We start from the raw sequence: 26,264 nt of genomic DNA on the forward strand, positions 1-26,264 counted from the left end.
AGTCTCCGACCATCTCTTGTATCATGCCTCTAGTCTTTGACTATATCATGTTGTGTGCGTCTGCTGGTTCTGTTAATGAATATTCACTGAATTGTATGTGTGGCCGCACATACAGTATCAAGAAAGCTCTAGAGGTTATGGACTCCAATGAGAGCACATGTATGGGGATGGAGCAGCGATGCTTGATTCCCACTCCTGTAACATTGCTAAGGAGAACAGGGAAAGAGGAGGTAGCAAAGGGCAGTATAATGATGGAAAAGAGAAAAGAGATATAAGCGTTTTGTAGGAGAAGTTATTTTTGAGGATGTAAAAATAACTTCTCCGCAGGATGTGGAAACCTTGCAAAAAGATCTGAACAAATTAATGGGGTGGGCAACTACATGGAAAATGAGGGTCAATGTAGAAAAATGTAAAATAATGCATTTTGGTGGCAAAAATATGAATGCAATCTATACACTGGGGAGAGAACCTCTGGGGGAATCTAGGATGGAAAAGGACCTGGGGGTCCTAGTAGATGATGGGCTCATTAATGGCATGCAATGCCAAGCTGCTACTAACAAAGCAAACAGAATATTGGCATGCATTCAAAAAGAGATTCATTCCAGAGATAAAATGATAATTCTCCCGCTCTACAATACTCTGGTCCGGCCGCACCTGGACTAGGCTGTCTAGTTCTGGGCACCAGTCCTCAGGAATGATGTAGTGGAAATGGAGCGAGTACAAAGAAGGGCAACAAAGCTAATAAAGGGTCTGGAGGATATTAGTTATGAGGAAAGGTTGCGAGCACTGAACTTATTCTCTCTGGAGAAGAGACGCTTGAGAGAGAATATGATTTAAATTTACAAATACTGTACTGGTGATTAGGGTTGAGCCTGATGTTCGAACATCGGATGTTTGCCTGTTTGGCAAATAGCAAACAATTTGGGGTGTTCGCGGCAAATTCAAGGCTTATATGCTTGGTATTGTCATAAAAAGTGTTCGGGGACCCTGGTCCTGCCCCAGGGGACATGTATAAATGCAAAAAAAGTTTTAAAAATGGTTGTTTTTTCGGGAGCAGTGATTTTCAATAAAAGTGAAATATTTCTTTAAATTTCGTACTTGGGGGGTGTCTATAGTATGCCTGTAAAGGGGCGCATGTTTCCAGTGTTTAGAACAGTCCCTGCACAAAGTGACATTTCTAAAGGAAAAAAAGTAATTTAAAAGTCCTGGCAATACAGATAAAAGAAATCATGGGACCCCCCAGTCCATTACCAGGCCCTTCTGGTCTGGTATGTATTTTAAGGGGAACCCTGCGCCAAAATTAAATGACATGGGGTCCCTCCGAAAATCCATAACAGACCCTTATCCGAGCATGCAACCTGGCAGGCCACAGGAAAAGAGAGGGGGATGAGAGAGCGCCGCCCCGAATCATGCCAGGCCACACGCCCTCAACATGGAGAGGGTAGGTAGCCCCCCAAAGCACCTTGTCCCCATGTTGATGGGGACAAGGGCCTCATCCCCACAACCCTTTCCCACTGGTTGTGGGGGTCTGTGGGCGGGGTCTTATCGGAATCTGGAAGCCCCACGATCCCAGCCTCCCAACTATACTCCATGTCTCCATGATTTATTCTGTTGAGAAATCACTTTGAAAAACTCATTTATAGTCACGGCCATCTTGAGGAAGGGCAGATGATTTATGTAACATTTTGTGTCTACTGGGAAAAAACCATGCCACTATAAACTAGACATGTGCACACTGAAATATTTTGTTTTGGAATTTTTGTCCGAAAAATACATTTATCTAGTTACTCACAAAATTTGTTTATTTTGTTTCATTTAAAATTGCATCCGTCCGAAAATCCAAATGAATTAAGGTTGTTTCTGTCAATTGAAGGCTTATGGTGTCTGTCAAATGTTCTGAGAAGATTCGAAGAAGCAGCTAAACTGTACGATGCCGCAATCGTACATTTCCGGTCTAATGCTCCGCCCACAAGCTATAGTAGAATTCTAATGTTGTTTGACTAGTAATAATTATATATATTAATTATTATTACTAGTCAACCAACATTAGAATTCTTCTATAGTCTATGGGCGGAGCATTTGACCATAAATGTCCGCTCGCAGCGACTGCTTAGTCAAATCTTCATGTTGAATCTTTTCTCTCTATGACGAATAATCTTGGACTAATAGAGTTAGGTTAGGCACATTGAACCGCAGGTTTGATAGACACAGATCGCTATTGTTAGCGTCATGTTGAATCTTCTATCTATATCAAACTGTGGGTTGCAATGAAACAAAAACAAAACCATTTTTTATATCGGATCTTTCAGATTTCGGATTCTGTGCATTCGTTATCGTTTGTTAAAATCCCCGAAATTCGGACAATAATGCATTCAGACGAAAACGAATGCACATGTCTATTATAAACTATGCAAAAGGGGCGGCTGTTCTGTGCCTATATTAATCCTTATGTAGCGCCCTCCTCTAGTTGGGCTGCTAGGCTCAATTTAGTTTTTAGTTTCACTGTAGTGAGTGGATCAGTGATCTATTGGTTTTTCTTGGTCTTCTACTGCACTTAGTTTTTGGGGAACATTGTTTTTCTCCAATTGTTCTTCCAGAGATTGCGTCACTCTCAAGGGAGCTGCCACTAATGCGGCATACGTATACTTCCTGGACTTTATACACTTTTAGTTGTGTTATCGGTGTGTTTCGGTTCCCTCTCGTGTGCCATTCTATTTTAGTCTTATTGGTTTTGTCTGTCCACGGTTTCCTAAACTGAGAGTTTGTTTTCCCCCACCTGCTTCTAAAAAAAACATTTCTAGAGCATAGGGCAGGAAGATTCAGATTCTCAGTTGAATATTTATCATGCCCCAGCCAATCCCTCGAAGGAGGCATCCACAAGGTGGCTGGTGGTGAGGTGATTAATGTGCAGGAGGGCCTGAGCAGAGGGTTCTTTCTTCTCCATGGAGGGTTCCAGGCTCCTTGGGGGGCTGATGCCCCTGGAAGAGAGAGCTACTAATGGAAAGAGATTGCAGTCTGGGCCTTGGTCAGAAGCTGGACTGAGGACCTGGAAAAGACTGCTGGAGGATTATATTTGGTGGAGAGCATTGTTCTGAAATCCTGGTCTGGAAAAGGATCTTTCACTGAGGATCTGCCTGTGGATGCTGGGTGGCTGCCAGCTCCTGGAATACTGCAAGTAAAGACCTTGCTCTGGACTATTAGTTGTGCAAGTGCCAGAAGCTGTTATATGGGACTGGGACCTGCTACTGTAGGGTTCTTGATATCCTGCCCATTGGCTATTACATCCAGAAAAGGCTACTATTCAAAGATGAATGAGAAATTTGTCTTCCCATTATTGCTATTGATAATTTTAGAGTATCCTGTGACCCCCTTCTCCTGGAAAAGTTCATCAGCAATAAATACTAAAAACACATCCCTAGACTGAGCCGGAATTGTCCGTGTTTGTGGATCTATGCATGTGACTGAGAGCCTCTGTACTATACTGGGTGACCAGGGTTCACTCTCAGAAGCCCCTTCAGGTGTAAGCACTACACTTATTAAAGTGGTTGAACACCTTGTACAACCACTTTTACATTCAGGTAAGCCTATATTAAGGCTTACCTGTAGGTGCTGGAAATATCTCCTGAACCTCCACGGTTTAGGAGATATTTACGAAAGACCTAGGCCCTGATGACTATGGCGCATGCCCCAATGTCACCAGGGCATGCACACTTTAGAAAGGGCACATCATGCAGTTTCTAATAGGGGTCATTCTTTAACTGGCGTCTCCTGCTCGCATGCACAGGAGTGATGTTACACGACTCCGGTCAGTCACAGAGCCGGAGTTCACAGCCCCAGAAAGAAGAGGGGCGAAGATGGATGCTTCCTGCTAGTGGGAACAACAAAGACATCAGGGCTTCAGTGTCAGGTAAGTGACACATAATGGGCCTACTATGCGATGTATAGTAGGCCATTATGCTTTACCTTTGCAGGGAAATAAAGAGGATGTAAAACCCACCAGGGTTTACTTCCTCTTTAATGTCAGTTAAAGGAATTGTGGGGTGGGCGGCTATTACTATTCTTAAGGCCACATGCCCTGATCTAGTTTTGTGTAACTGTTTCCATGAAATAAGATCCGTCCTTGTGTATCCAGGTCTACTCTTCAGTAAACTTGGATATACAAGGAAATCGGAATCCATTGCAAATGACTTTGATGGACAAAAGAACCATAGAAGTAAGGGATAGCTTGATGGGTTTAGTTTTTGATCGATGATTAATGATTAAATGATTGGCAGATGTTGTACCTATCTTCCGAAATACTTTAAATAACCACAACAACAGTAGAAAATGTAACATTGAGATTTAAGGTGAACTTACACACTTTCTGTTCAGCAGCAGCATGTGCACTGGTAATGGTATCACCATGTGTTCTTAGCTTGTGAGCTCTCTGCCTTATTTCTATTGACAGCCCGGAGGAATCCTGGTGGAGAAATCACACAGCTCTCTGCTCTGCATCAAGGAGGGAGAAGGTGAGTTGACAATTATTGGAAAACAGAGACCAATTGTATCCTGGACTTACTGTATTTTAACCTCCTAAACAAACCTAGCTGTGATCTAGACATGTGTGGTTCATTTTCTTCTGAATTAAAATTAGAATTAGAATAGTACCGAGTTTAAACAAATCCGAAATAACGAAAAATAAATTACCAAATTTCAAAGAGAATAAAATAGAATATAAAATAAAGGAATAGAAATATATATATATATATATATATATATATATATATATATATATATATATATATATATATATATATATATATATATATATATATATATATATATATATATATATATATATATATATATATATATATATATATATATATATTCTATTCCTATCTTTTCTTTTCTATTTTCTCTTTGTAAATTCGAAAACTATTCAAAAGGGATTTTACAAGTTTTTGAATCGATCCGAATTCTAATTCGAAAAATTTGAATTGATTAGAAAACGAATAAACAAAACAAATTTTGAGAACAAGTTAATCGAATAAAACAAATTTAACTAAACAAATTTATGTAAATAACGAATCAAAATGATACAAACGTTCTGCACATGTCTACTGTGCACTAGTAACCAATAAGTTGCCTTTTAACAGCTATTTATAATGAAAACTACCTATGAATTCTGTTCCCGCATTTTTGGGAGTGAAAGTAAGGGCAAATCTAAAATTATGAGTTGCTGCCAAAAATCGATAGAGAAGAAATCTTCCAATGTCAATAATTGTTCTGGGGATAACTTTCCAAGAGGACATTTGCCTCATTTTGGAGAGATCTCCTACTTTCTACTCCAGGTCATAAAATCTTATTTTTATTATCTCAACTCTTGATATTAGACATGTGCACTGGCAAAAATGTTGTTTGTTTTGATTTTTTTGCTTTTTTCGGAAATTCGGAAATCTGAAAATTCGGATTTTTAAATTTCTAAATTTCCGAATTCTGAATTTTCCAATTTTCGAATTCTGAATTTTTCAAATTTATGAATTTTCAAATTCTGAATTTTCAGAATTCAAAAGTTCAGAGATTCAAAAATTCAAAAATCCGAAAATAAGAAAGAAAATCAGTAAAATTTTAAATAAAAACTAACTAATAATAATTAACTATTAAATTATAGGTATTGAAATTTCCTTACAAATTTGCCGGTTTGTGAACGTAACAAATACAAATTTATCTGAAGTTAGGAATTATCCAAAAAAACAAATAAAAGGTTTTATTTTTATTGTTTATTATTATTAAATCATTGCATTCCATTTGTTCAGATACGGCATTCATTATTTCAGATAATTCGTAACTTCGGATAAATTCGTACTTGTTATGTTCACTAACAGGCAAATTTGAAAGGAAATTCCAATAACTATAATTTAATATTTATTATTGGTTATTATTTCAGATTTTGGGGTTTTTGATTTTCAGATGTTCATTCTTTTGAATTTTCAGATTTTCATTCTTATTTCTGGCTTTTCAAATTTCCAAATTTTTGAACTTTCAAATTTTCGCATTTCCGAATTAGAATTTTACAATTTCCAAATTTCCAATTTCTGAAATCTCCAATTTCCAAATTTTGAATTTCCAAAATTTCCAATTTTCTCATTTCCAATTTTCGTAAATTTGAAAATTCGAAAATTTGAAATTCGAAAATTTGGAAATTTCAGAAATTCAAAGTGCAAAAATTCGTAAAATCAAAATCTCTGAAATTGAAAAATTTGGAAATTTGGAAATTTCAGAATGAATGAATTTGTCAAAATTTGTAAAAAAAACTAATTTGGAACTAAAGTCTACTTGATATTTGACCCCAAGGGACACTTCTGATGAGCTTAAGGGATATCTATACTTCCTTTATTTTGGGCTGCTGTTTTGAATATCTTAAAGAATTAATTGTGCATGCATGTATTTGGTTTGAAAATGAAAACACTCCTGTTGCAATGTTAAAGAGAGCCATTCTGCGAGGCTTCGTTCACTTGGGTAGCTGTAAAAACAGGTGGTTGATCCACATTTTGTTCCAACTTCTCCCCCGCCTGCCCAACTAAACAGTGCATGCACCAACAAAATCACATTTTGTCAAGGTGGGTGATGCCGACAGAGCCACTCGTGGCTCAAATTTTGGAAGATTCGGCAGGAAGCAGAAGAAATGTTCTGGCTAGTTTTACTTTTTTAAGTTGGTCATGAGTTAAGCTATTGCTCTCTTGAGGAGCTCTGGTTCTTCCCACCAGTCATCATGTCACTAATGTGTCTGGAATGACGTAGGCCAGCAGAAAAGAAAAACCCAGGTAAGTATAACCTTTCCAGTTTTACAGGGTGACTCTTTTTAAATCTCATTAACATAGTAACAGTCGCTTTAAGATCGCACAATTGTATTAAGTGTCATGTTGCTATTCTAGATAATACTAAGACAGAAGAGGTCTCCCTACAGTTCCCCGAAAACATCCTGAAAGATTCTGAAAGAGCTTATGTGACTGTGTTGGGTAAGATTCTGCTACACGGCTTTATTCATCAACAGACTGAATATTTTTGAAGTATTATACCTCAAGCTGGAGATTTTAAACTTGAGACATTATTATTATTATTAGTGGTAGTAGTAGTAGTAATATACAGGATTTATATAGTGGAAACAGTTTACACAGCACTTTACAACATAAAAGCAGACAGTACAATTACAATACAGTAAAACCTTGGTTTGAGAGTGTTTTGCGAGACAAGCAAAATGTTTCAATACATTTTGACTTGATATTCAAGTGTCGTCACGTCACAACTGAATATAAAACAGAACAGAGGCGCCTCTAAGTGTAGCAATATGGTTATATTTAATGAAGGTACAACATTTAGCAACATGGTTGATGATTAAGAGGCACATCTAAAGCCCCGTACAAACGATCGGAAATCCCGCCAGCAAAAGTCCGATGAGAGCTTTTGGTTGGATATTCCGACCTTGTGTATGCTCCATCAGACTTTTGCTGGTGGAGTTTCCACCAGCAAAAGATTCAGAGGAGAGTCTCTATTTTCCCGATTTCTGATCGTCTGTAGCAATTCCGACGTGCAAAATTCCTACACATACTCAAACATTTTGATGCGTGCTTGAAAGCATTGAACTTTTCTCGGCTCATCGTAGTGTTGTACATCACCTCTTGATGGTCAAAAGTTCAGAGGACTTTTGTGTGACCATGTCTATGCAAGCCAAGCTTGTGCGGAAATCCGTTGGAAAAACTCTGATCGCGTGTACATGGCATAAGTATGCAGGCATCCGGGGTAAAGCTGTCCACATAGACCATCCTCCTCACCACCATTGACGTCATCTCTTTCACGCTGCACTCCATGAACACTTCAAGTCTCACTTTCAGATCGCTCTACTGCAGGGTAGTCTTCCCGGTCACAATTGCAGATTGACAATGGTAAGAGCCCACGGTGCAGAGGACAGTCTATGTGTACAGCTTTACCCCGGATGCCTGCATACTTAGATGTCCCTCTTATAATCATCAGCCATGTGAGTTGCTAAATGTTGTACCTTCATTAAATGTAACCATATTGCTACACTTAGAGGTTCCTCTCTTCTCTTTTAGACTCTGGAGCTCCTGCTGGATTTTGCTTCTAATCCCCTTGTGGAGGCTTCCATTTGTGGATGGACATTTTATGGTTACACAACCTGATCACATTGCTATAATCTTTTTATGTGGACTATAAACTGAAGGACCTATGAATAAATGGTTGTGGAACTAATCATTTGAGTTTCCATTATTTCTTATGGGGAAATTCGCTTTGATATAAAAGTGCTTTGGATTACAAGCATGTTTCCAGACCGAATTAAGCTCACAATCCAAGGTTTTAATGTACAATTCAATACAAGAGGAATCAGAGGGCCCTGCTCATTAGAACTTACAATCTAAAGCCGCGTACACACGGGCGGACTGTATGGCCAACTTAGTCCGTCAGACAATCCGACGGACAGTCCGTCCTACTTTCGAATGAACGGACTTGACCACACACGGATGCAAAACAGTCCGTCGAAAGTTTGCGCGATGACGTGTACAGCACGTACGACGGGACTAGAAATAGGAAGTCCAATACACAGCAATGCAACCTTTCGCCGTGTAAATCCTTTCTGAGCATGCGCCATACTTAGTCCGTCGAACTAGCCTACTCACGAGCGGATTGTCCGCTGAAACCAAAGTCTGACGGACAATATTACGGAAATTCCGAAATACTTAGTCCGCCAGACTGCACGCTGAAAAAGTCCGCTGAAGCCCACACACGATCGGACTGTCCGCTGAAATGTGTTTCGACGGACTAAGTTGGCCAGACAGTCCGCCCGTGTGTACGCGGCTTAAGAGGGAAGGTCAAGTGACAAAAAAAAAGGTAATAACTGTGAGGGATGGGTTGATGGAGAAAATAAATGTACAGTTAGGTGGGGCCTCTCTGAAGAGAGGAGTTTTCAGGGATTGTCTGAAGATGGACAGAGTTGGGCAGACTGGAGTAGGGAGTTCAAGAGGATGGGAGAGGCTCTGGAAAAGTACTGGAGGCAAGCATGGGATGAGGTGACAAGGGAGCTAGAGAGCAGGAGGTCTTGAGAGGAACGGAATGATTTGGTTGATATTTTAAGACTAGGTTAGTGATGTAGCCGAGTTGTGGATGGCTTACACCAAAGACATACACCAAACACCAGCATTAGGATCCTTATTTTCAATAAAGTGACAGTTACTTTCAACTACCGTATATACTCGAGTATAAGCCGAGATTTTCAGCCTCTTTTTTGAGGCTGAAAGTGCCCCCCTCGGCTTATACTCGAGTCATCGCTGTCTGCCCGCTCGATCAGCGTGTCGAGCAGACAGACAGCGGCCATTCTATTCAAAAGCCGCGCCTCCGGCTCCGCCTTCGCCTGTGATAGGCGGAACACTGAATTTCCCAGCAGCCTGTGTTCCGCCTATCACGGACATCGTATCATCCTCGTACTACGGACGAGGATGATACGAAGGCAGTGATAGGCGGAACACAGGCTGCTGGGAAATTCAGTGTTCCGCCTATCACAGGCGAAGGAGGAGGCGCGGCTTTTGAATTTTACAATGGCCGCCGAAGAGGGCACGGGACGGAGGCAAGGCAAGGCAAGGCAAGGCAAGGCACGGCACGGCACGGGACGGGACGGGACGGGACGGAGGCAAGGCAAGGCACGACACGACGGCAAGGCACGGCACGGCACGGGACGGAACGGAGGCAAGGAGGCAAGGCACGGGACGGAGGCTCGGGACAAAGGTAGGCTGGACACACACACACACACACACACACACACACACACACACACACATACACATACACATACACGTATACACACACACACACACACAGGGATGGGTGGATGGATGGAGACACACACAGGGATGGGTGGATGGATGGAGACACACACACACAGGGATGGATGGATGGATGGATGGAGACACACACACACAGGGATGGATGGATGGATGGACACACACACACACAGGGATGGATGGACGGACACACAGGGATGGACGGACACACAGGGATGGACGGACACACAGGGATGGACGGACACACACACAGGGATGGACAGGCATGTCTCACCCTCGGCTTATACACGAGTCAATAAGTTTGCCAGTTTTTTTGGGGGTAAATTGGGGGCCTCGGCTTATATTCGGGTCGGCCTATACTCGAGTATATACGGTAAGTCCATTGAGTTGGAAAATCCCATCACATGGCTAAAATAAAGATCATTATCCATGTGTGTTAAAGCTTTGTGAATTGAACTTTAAATCTGAAGCAGTATTGTACATTTATCAGCTAATCGAAAAGGATATTACAAAACAAAAAAATGAACTGTACCTGCAGAAAATAGATTTTCATGCCAAGAATTCTTCATTTAAAAGTCACATTTATACTGAAATGTAATTCCTTACTTAACCTCAGTGCATTATGCTTCATGGCAAACGTGAGAGTAAAATTTTTTAAAAAGAACATGTTATTCATATTTATGTTTTTGCAGTATGTAATAATACGTTTTGCTTTTGTTTTACCTTTGCAGGAGATATAATGGGCACAGCATTGCAGAACCTGGACCGTCTCCTGGCCATGCCATATGGGTGTGGAGAGCAGAACATGGTCCTCTTTGCCCCCAACATCTTTATTCTGCAGTATCTGGAAAAGACTCATCAGCTGACCAATGAGATTAAGAGCAAAGCCACCAAATTTCTTGAAAGTGGTGAGGCATTGTGAAATTACTTCTTTATTTTTCTGCGAGGGTTGGTATAAGTTATAAGTTGCCATAGTGGCATATGTTAAATTAATGGTATTGAAAGAAACACAAGGTGATTTTCCACGTATCATAACATTTTCATTGTTGGATGTGATTGCGCCATCTTTAATATTATTATTAATATATAGGATTTATATGGCGCTAACAATTTGCGCAGCACTACACAAAATAAAGGCAGACATTATAGTTACAATTCAATACAAGAGAAATCAGAGGGTCCTGCTTGTTAGAGCTTACAATCTAAGAAGAAGGGTCAAATGCTACAAAAGGTAATAACTGTGGGGGGTGAGCTGACCGAGAAAGTAAAACACACACAATATATCTGTTTGGAGAAAGATAGGCTTCTTTTTTTTCCCTATAGTTACATTTTTATTGTGTACTGTTCCAGACATCGTCACGTCTCTGGGTGTGATGACGTCAAGAACAGATCACCGCACAAGACAGCTAGACCACGAGGGGGGCAGGAGCCACAGGGGCCGGTCTTGTGCAGGGAGGATTAGATAAGTATATCTCAGCTGTCCAATCCCCTAGACTAAAACTAGTAATTAACCCATGCAGTACGGGCACTGCCCCAATACATGGGGGAAAAAAACGATCTTCCCATAAATTATACATTACAGGCATACTCCACTTTTAAGTACACAATGGGGTTTATTTACTAAAGCTGGAAAGTGCAGAAACCAATCAGCTTCTAGGTTTTATTACCAAAGCTTAATTGAACAACCTGGGGTTAGAAGCTCATTGGTTTCTATGCAGAAGTGAGCCTGATTTTGCACTTTCCAGCTTTAGTAAATAATCCCCATTGTGTACTTAAAAGTGGGGTATGCCTGTAATTTAGCATATTCTATGCATGTTGAAGCCTCCCTTATGTAGATATCCAAAAGCCCCCAGCCCTGCTGCTTAACCACTTCCAGACTGCTTCACGCCGATAGATGTCCTTACTTAGAAGAGTAATATCGTTGTTATGGCAGAAGCTAGCTGCCATAGCCCCAGTTTCCTCTTCTTCGGCCGACTTTACGATAAGAGTGGTCTCTGCAGTGGATTGGCCGCGAGATCACTTTTATCGGAGGTGGGAGAAGGCCCCCCATCCCGCAGCTTACCGGTGCCCTCCGGTCAGATTGGATCTTCACCTTTGCTAGATATGGAGATAAGTGAGGGGAAGATGGCCCCCACCCGTCTCCATAACATTGCAGGGCGGAAGTAACGTCAAAACGTCACTTCCGCCCATAGCTCTTAAAGCTCCTATTACATTCCTTGTAATAGGAATAATAGTGACACAATTTTTTTTTTTAAAACAGTGCAAAAATAAAAGGTAAGATAAATAAGAAGAAAAATGTTTATATTTTCAACGTGCCCCATCCCGCCGAGCTCGAGTGCAGAAGCAAATGCATACATGAGTAGCGCCCATATATGAAAATGGTGTTCAAAGCACACATGTGAGGTATCACCGTGATTGGTAGAGTGAGAGCAATAATTTTAGCCCTAGGCCTCCTCTGTAACGTAAAACATGCAACCTGTAGAATTTTTTAAATGACGCCTATGGAGATTTTTAATGGTAAATGTTTGTTGCCATTCCACAAGCGGGCACAATTTTGAAGCGTGACATGTTGGGTATCAATTTACTCGGCATTATGAAACATTATCTTTCACAATCGAAAAAAAAAATAAAAATTAGCTAACTTTACTGTTGTCTTATTTTTTCATTCAAAAAAGTGTATTATTTCCCAAAAAAGTGCGCTTGTAAGACCGCTGCGCAGATAAGGTATGACAGAAAGTATTGCAACGACCGCCATTTTATTCTCTAGGGTGTTAGAAAAAAAATGTTTCATGTTTCTGGGTTTTAAGTAGTTTTATAGCAAAAAAAATGTTTTTAAGAGACTTGGTCCTTAAGTGGTTAAGTGACACTTTACATTATTCCCTTTTATGTCCTTCTCCAACTGCTACATTAAAAAGTATGTAGTCTAGACCAGCACTGACAATAAGTAGACCCTCCTCAAAGAGAAGAAAGTTATGATCTGCAAGGAGGGAGAGGGCTGTGCTAAGGATTACATTATTGACGCAGTCAACTTTGCTAGCATGTTCAAAGGCACTTTGCAAATCAATAAACAATTGTAACCATCTGTTAGCCCTTGTACACACGGTTGGAGATTCCGACGGAATGTGTCAGATCAGACCGTTTTGTCAGATAATCCGACTGTGTGTGGTCTTCATCGGACTGTTTCCATCGGAGTATCCGATGGACCAAGTTTTCCAACTTGTCTGTAAAATTTTCCGACAACATGATCCGATCGGACCTTGTCCGATCATGTTCAGAGAATTCCGATCAGACAAAGTGCCACGCATGCTCAGATCAAATTCCTACACCAAAGCTATTGGCTACTAGCCTGAATGTAGTCCCATCGCAACGAAATAACGTCATCACGTTCTGAACAATCGGATTTTCCGACACCTTTGTTCGACCGTGTGTATGCAACAGTTTTGGACAAAATCCGACGGATTTGGTTGTCGGAATGTCCGACCATGTGTACAAGGGCTAAAACCTAATTTTTAGATTCCATTGCATTTTTTAGCATGCAATGGAAAGGAAAACTAACTTCTGGCTGCTTGCCATCAGCAACACAAGCCCATGTTCTTTACCGAAATTCTAAAATTATTATGACACTTTATGACACTTTATAAAATGTGGGAAATATGTTAAAGTGTAGCACTTCCAAATATGCAGTCCACTCAGAAAATCTTTGTTTTAGGATTTTATTGCATACTTTTATTTACAATAAATTTCCAAACATTACACTTAGGGTTACCGTCAAAGGGGTTTTCAGCATTCCTCAGCCAATCAAGTTCTTCATACCAGCCTCCTGGCTTTCTCTGGTCTTAGAGGCTTCAGGCCATCGTCTGTCTCTCCTGCCCAAAATTCTCATTCTTTTCAACTCTTGTGCAGACATTTACTTCTGTATACCTTGCAGCAAACTTCTACATTGTCCTACACCCTGACTTCTGGACAGAGACCTCTTTTCTCACCAACAGTGGAGCCCTGAACTACACTCAGCTTATTCACAAAGATCGTGTACACACCTGCACACTCAGTGTACTAAATTGTTGACAAAACCTAGACCCTGGATTGGAGACTTCAGCCCTCCTAAGTCTATACAATGCTTCCTACAGGCAGGGTTGAATGGGAGCCATTCAAGACAAAACATTGGTCCAATTCTGGGATGTGTGACATCTATCATAAGAGCAGATCCAGAAGGCGGGACTTTGTGTGTCTGTGAGCGCCAGACAAATCAAATCAAAGCAGTCACAGTGGGTGATCCCCGCTCTATGTGATGATCCAGTCAGCTCTCCTCCTCTTCCTCTCCTTTCTCTGATCCCTGTGCACTGGTGAGGCTGCATTGATGGGCACTGATAAGGCTGCACTGAAGGGCACTGGTGAGGCTGTATTGATGGGCACTGATCAGGCTACATTGATAGGCACTGATGAGGCTGCATTAATGGGCACTGATCAGGCTGCATTGATGGGCACTGGTGAGACTGTATTGATGGGCATTGATGGGCACTGGTGAGGCTACATTGATGGGCACTGATTAGGATGCATTGATCGGCATGGGTGAGGCTGCATGGGTGGGCTTTAATCAGGCTGCATTGCTGGGCACTGATCAGACTGCATTGATGGGTACCAGTGAGGCTGTATTGATGGGCACTGATCAGGCTGCACGGATAGGCAAAGATGAGGCTGTGGTGATGGGCACCGATGAGGCTGCATTGAGGGGCACTGGTAAGGCTGTATGGAAGGGCACTGATGAGGCTGCATTTATGGGCCCTGATCAGGCTGCATTGATGGGCAAAGATGAGGCTACATTGATGGGCACTGATGAGGCTGCGTTGATGGGCACTGATGCCGCTACATTGATGGGCACTGATCAGGCTGAATTGATGGGCATTGGTGAGGCTGCATTAATGGGCACTGGTGAGGCTGCATTGATGGGCACTGATGAGGATGCAGTGATTATGTTGTTAATATTTATTTTTGTAACGTAATTCTGCATAAAACATTTAACAGTGTAATTTCATGTGATAATTTATGAGGGTGTATTTAGGGGTGGAATTAGGGGTGGGGCAGGGTAGCGAGTAACTCTTAAGACCTGGCTAGTAGCTCAGGACATGTAATTTTGAGCCCTGACTCATAACTTATTTGGAATCTATAAATACATAAAATATACAGACCCTTGATGTTTGAGCACTTATTACTTTGCTTATTGCTGGTTATGAAGATTAAATATTGCAGAAGTTTCTTGTATAATGTTTAAAACATTTACAATTTGTATGTTTTGTTTAGGATATCAGCGACAGTTGACTTACAAGCGTGATGACGGCTCATACAGTGCCTTTGGAAAGAATGACCCTGAGGGTAACACATGGTGAGTGCCATGATTTACAATGTTTTGACAGACAATAAGCTCATAAGATTGATCCAAACCCTAACGGGGCGATGTTTAATTTGCACTATGTATCATAAACAATTGACATTTTTTTAACTGCCATCATTTTGTGCTCTTAAGTAAAAAATAGCATATTTCCTAAAGTCTACAAACAGTTTACTCAATCTGCTCCCATGGTCCTGCTCTCAGGATTCATATCTGCCTTTTCAAAAGCAAAGCAGACATCTACAGTATGTCCCCTCCTAACCAGAGTTACCAACATGACTTAGCTTAAGGTATAGAGGCTAGATCACATTTTGATATCAGTCTAAGGGTCCACCAGCTTGGGGCTGATGTTTCAGGATTGCATTATGTAAGTTAGCTAACCTCTGTTAAAGGGGTTAGTTGGAAGCTCAACTCATTTACTATCAAATTTGAAGTGTAACTCATGAGATCCACTTGTAAGAACGTGTACAGTAAAATGTAAGGTACTCAATATTGTGTATCCTTTTTCCTTTCCATTGTTGGGTTTACTTTTAGGTAAAAAGAGGAACACAAACAATACTTTGAAACATCAAAAACATGGGTCTCATTCGGTGGGTAGTAGTGGCCACCAAGCACTGCAGCCAGTTTCATTCCTGCTGCAGACACTGCCTTTGCAGCTTAAGGGGGGAGAGTTGAGGGATGGTGTGGTAGGAACATAGCGTAATTGACTCACCCAGGACAGAGGCTTTTGGAGGGGACTGCAGGCTAGCCTACTGACTATGGGCCCTGGCTTTTAAAGGAACACTCCTTGCTGTGAGGTGTGTGCTGGGGAGACCCTTGGAGTAATGTTACTTTGGATTCAAGTCCATATCTCCCCAAGACATGCAGACTCTGGAACTCTAGGCTGCTCCACACAGTCAGACTCATAGCGGATGTTAATTTCATCAGCTCAATCACTTGTCTTCTACACATTGTTAACTGTGCTAATTAACTGACCTATTGTCTGCTAGCAAACTATTGTGGGGATGTGTTTACAATTGGGCTAATGTCTATTGTACTTTGTGAGCTCAATGCCAGTCTGTTGCTGGGGGTCTTCTGCTATTGTCTGTTTATTAATGTGTTAAGTGTTTTCTGCTAAGTATGTCTGTTCCATTGTTAATTGTTATTTGGGTCACCTATTTTCTGATTAATCACAGCATTGTCTGGGTGGGCATTGAGTCACCTAGGCTGTTTAAATGACTAGTTAATTAGCTCATGTTAATTATGTTACTGGTTACAGTTTGTATTGTTCGGGTAATATCATCAGGAGGGGATATCCTCCTGTGGGATATAAAAGTATGTGTTTGAGTTTTAAATAAACAGTTCCAGTTTTGTGGCCAAATGAGTCCTGCTTAGTTCTTGGTTGCAGTAGGTTGCACCATGTGCACCTACCCTTCGACTGCATGTGTAAAGACTGTATGTCCGCTCTACTCAATTATCTCGATTATCTTGATTATCTCCTACTCTATTAGCTTTTAGACAAACCCTGAAAACCCTTCTCTTCAGAGATGCATATCCTACCCACATCTAACAATTTTATTTTCATTTTCTTTATCTGATCATCCCTCACAGTTATTACCTTTTGTTTCACTTGACCCTCCCTTCTAGACTGAAAGCTCTAATGAGTAGGGCCCTCTGATCCCTCCTGTATTGAATTGTATTGTAACTGTACTGTTTGCCCCCATGTTGTAAAGTGCTGCTCAAACTGTTTGTGCTATTTAAACCCTGTATAATAAAAAAAAAAAAAAAAAAAAAAGCCTAAAGGCAATTCCAGAGGTATCATCATCTCAATATCAGATTGTAAAGCCAATAAACACAGTGGCTGTCTAATTTCTTTTGTCAGTTCAATGCTTGTAGCAGAAAAATAACTATATAGAAAAAGTAAATAAGTAGAAAGATTACAGCAATAAATCTTTTACAGCGGAGCTGCTGCTGATGGCTGCTGCTGAAGGCTGCTGCAATACTGCCCCACATGTAGTCTGCACCTGGCCATGAATGATCATTAGTTCTGGTTCTACTACCGATGCCGAGGCATCCTATGATCCTCAGTCACCAGTTTCTCAGTTTTACCTAAGTGTATTTTAGGAAGTATATTGTGATAATTGGCTTAGGTTTTAATAAAAGGTTCTTCTAAATAAATGTGTTGCTCTATCCTACAGGCTATCTGCATTTGTAGTAAAGTCCTTTAGCAAAGGACGGCCCTACATATTTATAGATGAAAGTCATCTAAACCAATCTTTTACCTGGCTTCAGAATATTCGTAAAGAGACTGGCTGCTTCCGCAATGTAGGAAGACTACTGCATACTGCTATGCAGGTGATTTTATTATCATTCTTACAAAATGACATATGATAATTGTGATACAATGTTTATCATAGACCTGGTTATATTATAAAGATTTAGTACCCTATGTGTCATAGTGTCCAGATACTTGAATTTCCAGATTTTTATGTTTTGTTGGTTTGAATCAAGTTTTCTTTTCTGCAATCACATTCCTTGTCATCAGTTTCCATATATTCTATCCTTATCAGCAGTTCTTGTGTAAGAAAACTTCTTTGGATGCGTTTAACAGTTTATTCATATGTCTGGGAAAAAAATGTTAAAAAAATACATGCTGCAAAACATGCACATTTCAAAACCAGTGAAAATAAAATATACTGTATATACCAAAGTGCATATTTAGCAAAATTCACAGTAACGCAACAATAACACCTACTTAATTCAGTGTTCAATACAAAAACAGAATGATCAAATATATATAATATTCCATGTGCAAAGAAAAAAAATATTTAAAAAAATAAACCCCCATGTGTTTCTGTTATAAAATGTTGCATACAAATATCCTTCTTCATATATTTCTGTCAAAATCTAGTCTGCTACATTTCTTTGGTAACAATAGCCCAAATACGTGTATATTATTTAGTCTGTGTGAAAGTTACAGAGTCTACAATCTATGATATATGTATTTATAAATGCCTTAAAATGCCAGGACAGTACAAATTCCCCCAATTGATCCCTTTTTTGAAAGTAGACAGTTCAAGGTATTTAGTAAGAGGCATGGCAAGTTTTTTGAAATTGTCATTTTTTTTGTCAGTTTTTTGGAAAATTAAAAAATATTTGTATTTAGATTCCTTTATTTATGGTATCTAGGCTGTATACCAAGCACCGCAATCAGTGCACCAGTGTGCACGAGCGGGGCAATACACTGGTACGTCTTGGTGCCTGCTCAAGCTTCTGGCCAGCAGTAAAATTACTGTTGGCCAGTCGGCAAATGGTTAAAGAACTAAAGCTCAGGAAACTATGTAAATTATGAAAATCTTTAACATGTCTTCACTCTTTATCTTGCTACGGAAGATTATTTGAAACAAAAACATATACAACCAATATAGGTCCTAGCTTCTTGGTAGAAGAGATACAAAACCCCTGTTCGTATTCAAGTATTACAAAAATTCATGTCCACTAGATGTCCTCAAACATAATTAATCCAATCAACTAAAAAATTGATTTTGAAGGATACAAACTTAGTGTTGTGATTGAAATTAAGACTGTACAACTTCTTGGGAGTGGGTTCATTCTTAAATAAAATAAAAAATATTTTTTCTTCTTTTCTTTTACTTAAACCTCTTCATCAAAGTTTCAAACTAATAAGACTTAAAAATTGGTCTTCATTACAGGGAGGAGCGAAAGATGATGTCTCCCTTTCTGCGTATGTGACCATGGCTCTGATAGAGGCTGGTGTATCTCTGGAAGTAAGTGATCATCAACATTTAAAAATATTGTTACAGTCCTGTATATGTTGTACCTAACCAAGAGAAAAGATGATCTTGCAAAGTTACTTCCAAGCATAACACCTTTTTTCAACCAATTGCCTAATAGTAGGTGTTGTTAGAATGTGTGTACAGTTGGCCACTGGTGTTTCATTCCCGTTATTGTTAGACTGTAACACGTAGACATGTGCAGAGTAAAATATTTCGTTTCGGAATTTCGTTTTCGTCCGAAAACTTAATTTATTTAGTTACTCCCGAAATTCGTTTTTATTTATTTCGTTTTTCGTTCAAAAATTGCATTCGTCCGAAAATCCACATGAATTACGGTCGAATCTGTCTTTGAAGGCTTATGGTGTCTGTCGAATGTATAAAGAAGATTCGATGGAGCTAGTATATATACTATATAGCATACTTTAGAACCCTATTAAAGTCTATGGGACTCCAACGTTCAAAATCTAAAGTGCTAATTTTAAAGGCTAATTTGCAAGTTACTGTCCTAAAAAGTGTTTGGGGACCCGGGTCCTGCCCCAGGGGACATGGATCAATGCAAAAAAAAGTTTTAAAAACAGCCGTTTTTTCGGGAGCAGTGATTTTAATAATGATTAAAGTGAAACAATAAAAGTGTAATATTCCTTTAAATTTCGTAGGGGGGGGTTGTCTATAGTATGCCTGTGAAGGGGCTCATGTTTCTGGGGCTTAGAACTGTCGCTGCACAAAGTGTCATTTATGCAGGAAAAAAAGTCCTTTAAAATCACTCGCAGCTATTATGAATTGTCGGCTCCCGTAATACAGAGAACACTCATTGAAAGTCATTGATAAAAAAATAAATAAATAAATAAAAAAAAAAGCGTGGGGGTCCCCCAAATTCAATTACCAGGCCCTTCAGGTCTGGTATGGATATTAAGGGGAACCCTGCCTCAAATTTAAGAAAAAATTTGACGTGGGGTTCCCCCTAAATATCCATAACCAGACCCTTCAGGTCTGGTATGGATATTAAGGGGAACCCCGCGTCAAATTTAAAAAAAAATTTACGTGGGGTTCCCCCTAAAAATCCATACCAGACCCTTTATCCGAGCACGCAACCTGGCAGGCCGCAGGAAAAGAGGGGGGGACGAGAGAGCGGCCCCCCCTCCCTCCTGAACCGTACCAGGCCACATGCCCTCAACATTGGGAGGATGCTTTGGGGGTCATGTTGATGAGGACAAGGGCCTCATCTCCACAACCCTGGCCGGTGGTTGTGGAGGTCTGCGGGCGGGGGGCTTATCAGAATCTGGAAGCCCCCTTTAACAAGGGGACCCCCAGATCCCGGCCCCCCCCCTGTTTGAAATGGTAAGGGGGTACAAAAGTACCCCTACCATTTCACAAAGAAAGTGTAAAAAATGGTTAAATAAAACAAACACACTTTTGAAAAATTCCTTTATTAAAAATAAAAAAATAAAAAAAAGATTCCAGCGGCGGTAATCCACTCTTGCTATCCAGCGACGGACGGTCATCTCTCCAGCGATGTCTCATCTCTCCAGCGCAGCGAATCCTTCGTTCTTCTGTCTCCGCAGAGGAGACAATGCAAGGATTCCGGCTGCCTGACGTTTCTTATATAGGGTGGGCGGGGCCACCCGTCACCTGACCCCGCCCCCCTCTGACGCAAGGGGAAACCCGGGGTTCCCCGTGACGTATGGGTGACCCCGCCCCCCTCTGATGTAACGAAAACCTGCCTGTGTTACATCAGAGGGGTGCGGGGTCACCCATACGTCACAGGGAACCCCGGGTTTCCCCTTGCGTCAGAGGGGGGCGGGGTCAGGTGACGGGTGGCCCCGCCCTCCGTATATAAGAAACGCCAGGCAGCCAGAATCCTTGCATTGTCTCCTCTGCGGAGACAGAAGAACGAAGGATTCGCTGCGCTGGAGAGATGAGACATCGCTGGAGAGATGACCGACCGTCGCTGGATAGCAAGAGTGGATTACCGCCGCTGGAATCTTTTTTTTATTTTTTTATTTTTAATAAAGGAATTTTTCAAAAGTGTGTTTGTTTTATTTAACCATTTTTTTACACTTTCTTTGTGAAATGGTAGGGGTACTTTTGTACCCCCTTACCATTTCAAACAGGGGGGGGGCGGAATCTGGGGGTCCCCTTGTTAAAGGGGGCTTCCAGATTCTGATAAGCCCCACGCCCACAGACCTCCACAACCACCGGCCAGGGTTGTGGAGATGAGGCCCTTGTCCTCATCAACATGGGGACAAGGTGCTTTGAGGGGTCACAGACCCCCAAAGCATCCTCCCAATGTTGAGGGCATGTGGCCTGGTACGGTTCAGGAGGGAGGGGGGGCGCTCTCTCGTCCCCCCCTCTTTTCCTGCGGCCTGCCAGGTTGCGTGCTCGGATAAAGGGTCTGGTATAGATTTTTAGGGGGAACCCTACGTCAATTTTTTTTTAAATTTGACGCGGGGTTCCCCTTAATATCCATACCAGACCTGAAGGGTCTGGTTATGGATATTTAGGGGGAACCCCATGTCAAATTTTTTCTTAAATTTGAGGCAGGGTTCCCCTTAATATCCATACCAGACCTGAAGGGCCTGGTAATTGAATTTGGGGGACCCCCACGCTTTTTTATTTATTTATTTATTTATTTTTTTATCAATGACTTTCAATGAGTGTTCTCTGTATTACGGGAGCCGACAATTCATAATAGCTGCGAGTGATTTTAAAGGACTTTTTTTCCTGCATAAATGACACTTTGTGCAGCGACAGTTCTAAGCCCCAGAAACATGAGCCCCTTCACAGGCATACTATAGACAACCCCCCAGCTACGAAATTTAAAGGATTATTACACTTTTATTGTTTCACTTTAATCATTATTAAAATCACTGCTCCCGAAAAAACGGCCGTTTTTAAAACTTTTTTTTGCATTGATACATGTCCCCTGGGGCAGGACCCGGGTCCCCAAACACTTTTTAGGACAGTAACTTGCAGAATCTTTTCTCTCCGTCAAATCTTTTCTCTGTCGAATATTTTCTCTATATAATCTTGGACTAATAGAGGTAAGGTTAGGCACATTCGACCACAGGTTCTATAGACACGTTGTCAGAGTCATGTCGAATCTCCTATTCTATATCGAACTGTTGTAACAACGAAAACGAAAATAAAGCATTTATTTATGTCGGATCTTTCGTTTTTCGGATTTTGTGCTTTCGTTATCGTTTGTCAAAACGAAAACGAAAATAGCTGAAATTCGGACGAAAATGCATTCGGACGAAAACGAATGCACATGTCTAGTAACACGTCACCCCTGAACATGGGTGAACAAATGAGCTTGAAGCAGCTCCTTTTCATGTTGTTCCATGTAATCAATCTGTGCCTAAGCAGGAAACTGGATATGACCTTTATTTGGGTAGGATTAGAAAGGAATATACATATTGACAAAAAAGGTGAATGTTAAACTTTTTATCTAATGGAAAGTAGGGATGATCTCCAGATTTGGGCCGAATATGAGTTCAATCCAAGCCATTTACCATTTGCCAAATGGGTGAACTAAATAACCAATTTTGGCCAGTTTGCCCACCTGCCAAACTTCCAGCCGCTGAAGCTGGAAGTCATTCCTTTAGCAGTGGTATTACTACCGCCACTAAATGGCAAATTTCCACTGATTGCTAGGGTGTTGGGTTGCACAGCTCCATTGGTTCACAAGAGACTGGAGGTTGCCTGTCGACAACAATATCGTCACATTTTAACAACATGAGCAAAATTTCCATATAATTGATATGACACCTCCTTCTGCATTGAGGGCTAATGAGCCAAAAGAAAATAGTCTCTTAACCACTTCAGCTCCGGACCAATAAACACCTTAAGGACCAGAGGTCTTTTTGCAATTTCGCACTGCGCTGCTTTAACTGGTAATTGCGCGGTCATGCAATATTGCACCCAAACGAAATTTGCGTCCTTTTCTTCCCACAAATAGAGCTTTCTTTTGATGGTATTTGATTGCCTCTGCGATTTTTTTTTTTTGCGATATAAATGGAAAAAGAGCGAAAATTTTGAAAAAAAAAGATATTTTCTTCTTTTTGTTATAAGAAAAATCTAATAAACTAAATTTTAGTCATACATTGAGGGCAAAATTTATTCAGACACATGTCTTTAGTAAAAAAAATGTCAATAAGCGTATATTTTTTGGTTTGCGCAAAAGTTATAGCGTCTACAAACTAGAGTACATTTTCTGGAATTTACACAGCTTTTAATTTATGACTGCCGATCTCATTTCTTGAGGTGCTAAAATGGCAGGGCAGTACAAATCCCCCCCAAATGACCCCATTTTGGAAAGTAGACACCCCAAGGAAATTGCTGATGGGTATGTTGAGCCCATTGAATATTTATTTTTTTTGTCCTAAGGGATTGAATAATGACAAAAAAAAAAAAAATATATATTAATAATATAATATGATATATTGCTCACACATGGTTATATGTGGAATTGCACCCCAAAATACATTCTGCTGCTTCTCCCGAGTACGGGGATACCACATGTGTGGGACTTTTTGGGAGTCTAGTCGCGCACGGCACCCCGAAAACCAATCACCACCTTCAGGATTTCTAAGGGTGCAAATTTTTGATTTAACTCCTCACTACCTATCACAGTTTCGAAGGCCATAAAATGCCAAAATAGCACAAAACCCCCCCAAATGACCCCATTTTGGAAAGTAGACACCCCAAGCTATTTACTGAGAGGCATGTTGAGTCCATGGAATATTTTATATTTTGCCAAAAGTTGCGGGAATATTACAAACTTTTTTTTTTTGCACAAAGTTGTCACTAAATGATATATTGCTCACACATGCTATGGGCAGAAGTCAAATTACACCCCAAAATAAATTCTGCTGCTTCTCCCGAGTACGGGGATACCACATGTGGGGGACTTTTTGGGAGCCTAGCCACGTACGGGACCCCGAAAACCAAGCACTGCCTTCCGGATTTGAATATAAAATGCTATAAAAAACAAACTAACCAGAGTCACCCGTAACACTTATACGGTGATCAGTGGTGAAAGGGTTAACTAGGGGCAATCAGGGGGTTCAAATTTTTATTAGGTAGTATATGGGGGTCCCTGGCGCTATATAAAAACCTGACGGGGAACCTAAATAACTAACTGGCTAACCAGCGTCACCAGTGACACTTATACTGTGATCGCTGGTGAAAGGGGGTGAAAGGGTTAACTAGCAGCAATCAGGGGGTTAAAACCATTATTGGGTAGTATATCGGGGTACCTAGCGCTATAAAAACCTGGCGGTGAACCTAAAAAAATAACTAGCTACCTAGCGACACTAGCGACACTGATGCAGCGTTCAGAAAAATTATCGCTTAGTGACACTGGCAAAAGGGGGTGAAAGGGTTAACTAGCGGAAATCAGGGGGTTAAAACCATTATTGGGTAGTATATCGGGGTACCTAGTGCTATAAAAACCTGGCGGTGAACCTAAAAAAATAACTAGCTACCTAGCGACTGTAGCGACACTAATGCAGCGATCAGAAAAACGATCGCTTAGTGACACTGGCAAAAGGGGGTGAAAGGGTTAACTAGCGGCAATCAGGGGGTTAAAAACATTATTGGGTAGTATATCGGGGTACCTAGCGATATAAAAACCTGGCGGTGAACCTAAAAAAATAACTAGCTACCTAGCGACACTAGCGACACATGCAGCGATCAGAAAAATGATCGCTTAGTGACACTGGCAAAAGGGGGTGAAAGGGTTAACTCTAGGGGCAATCAGGGGGTTAAATCTTTATTGGGGGGTGATAGGGGGCTACCCTGGACCTAACACTAACTCTCCTGACAGTTTTTACTGTCACAACTGACACTGAATGCATTGATCAGTAAAGAAATGATCAATGCAATCAGTGACACTGTGACTGGGGGGGGAGGGGGGGCGGGGGGGGATCGGGGGGCGATCGGGGGGGGATCGGGGGGGGTTTGTGTGCCTGTGTGTACCTACATGTCAGTGTAGTGTTGGTGCACACTTACTTTTACTGTTCTCCTCGTAGTCCGGTCAAAAAGACCGCCCCGAGGAGAATGACATCACTTCCTCCTTCCTGTGTAAACAATACACAGGGGAGGAAGCTTCTCATTGGCCAGGAGCGATCCAGAGGGGGTGGCTGAAAACCAACGGCCATCCCCTCATCACGGAGCGCTCCTGGACCGAATCGGACCGCCGTAACCAGCGGGAGGGGGTCCGATCGGACCCCCCACCCGCTGGAAGGCAATCACGTAGATGTACGTGATTATGCCTGCCTGTGCCATTGTGCTGACGTACAATGGCAATACGGCGGTCCTCAAGTGGTTAATGATGGTCGATGATTTTATTTAAGTAGTATTCAGTCAGATCTATTTTTTTGGTTTTGTATAGAAAGGGGAATAGTTAGCACCTCTTTCAGGTTTTTATTTATGTCTGTGTCTCTGTTGATAAGCTTTCCCCTGCTATGTGTCTTTTTGACCTCCAGGATTGTGAGCTGAATTATCCCTTGCCCCTCTCCAGATCGCCTTATCCACACATTTTGAAGCAGAATTCAATAGGGAATGATTGCCCCCATTACAATCACCAGTGGGCTCAGGGCCGTCTTTAATATTGATTGGACCCTGGGCAAAATTTTTCTTAAGGCCCCCCCCCCCCCATGCAATTTTGCTCTCCACCTTCTCTGAGAAAATAAATAGCAGCTAGACTTAAAATCAGTTTACTGTATGAGATCAAGTAGCGATTGCGATTGGTTGCCAGAGGTTACAGCATATCATTACTGCTTACTGACTGGTTGCTAGAGGTTACAGCACTCTTTAAGGCTCACTGATTAGTTGCTAGAGGTTACAGCACATTTCTGCTTGTTGATTGGCTGCTAGAGATTACTGTACAGTAATACCGCTCACTGGTTTGCGATAGGTTACAGCACATCTTCTCCTCACTGCAGGGAGGCATGATATACCTATGAATGCTGCCTTTATTTACATATCAATGCCATTGGACTCAGCTATTTTCATATGCATGTGACTGCTATTTACATATGAATGCCAGTATTTACATGTAAACACAGGTCTGCAGGTGAGTCACCTGTACACAACAATAGGGCAGAGCTGGGCAGCATTAGTAGCAGCACAGGACTAAAACTTCAAGGGACAAGGGAATGTAAACTGGGATAGTTGGCAAGTTTGAGGCAGCTGCTTTGGGCCCAACAACAATGACAGGGCCCAGGGCAGCTGCCCCTTTTGCCCTGCCTTAAAGACGGCCCTGAG

At 41.3% G+C, this 26,264-nt stretch overlaps 1 protein-coding gene across 2 annotated transcripts in view; it reads left to right on the forward strand.

Moving 5' to 3' along the window:
• The window catches only part of LOC143930921 (alpha-2-macroglobulin-like), a 174,619-nt gene that overhangs the window by 116,118 nt on the left and 32,237 nt on the right, over nucleotides 1-26,264 (forward strand). For both annotated transcript variants that reach the window (XM_077455612.1, XM_077455613.1), the window contains 6 exons: nucleotides 4,448-4,508; nucleotides 6,918-7,001; nucleotides 10,565-10,741; nucleotides 15,132-15,213; nucleotides 17,397-17,553; nucleotides 18,912-18,986. In XM_077455612.1, the coding sequence (XP_077311738.1) occupies nucleotides 4,448-4,508; nucleotides 6,918-7,001; nucleotides 10,565-10,741; nucleotides 15,132-15,213; nucleotides 17,397-17,553; nucleotides 18,912-18,986 (636 nt within the window). The remainder of the gene's footprint in view (nucleotides 1-4,447; nucleotides 4,509-6,917; nucleotides 7,002-10,564; nucleotides 10,742-15,131; nucleotides 15,214-17,396; nucleotides 17,554-18,911; nucleotides 18,987-26,264) is intronic.

This window comes from Lithobates pipiens, unplaced genomic scaffold, assembly GCF_037356315.1.
Source record: "Lithobates pipiens isolate NorthernLeopardFrog02 unplaced genomic scaffold, aLitPip1_a1.2 Scaffold_25, whole genome shotgun sequence".
NCBI classification, from domain to species: domain Eukaryota; kingdom Metazoa; phylum Chordata; class Amphibia; order Anura; family Ranidae; genus Lithobates; species Lithobates pipiens.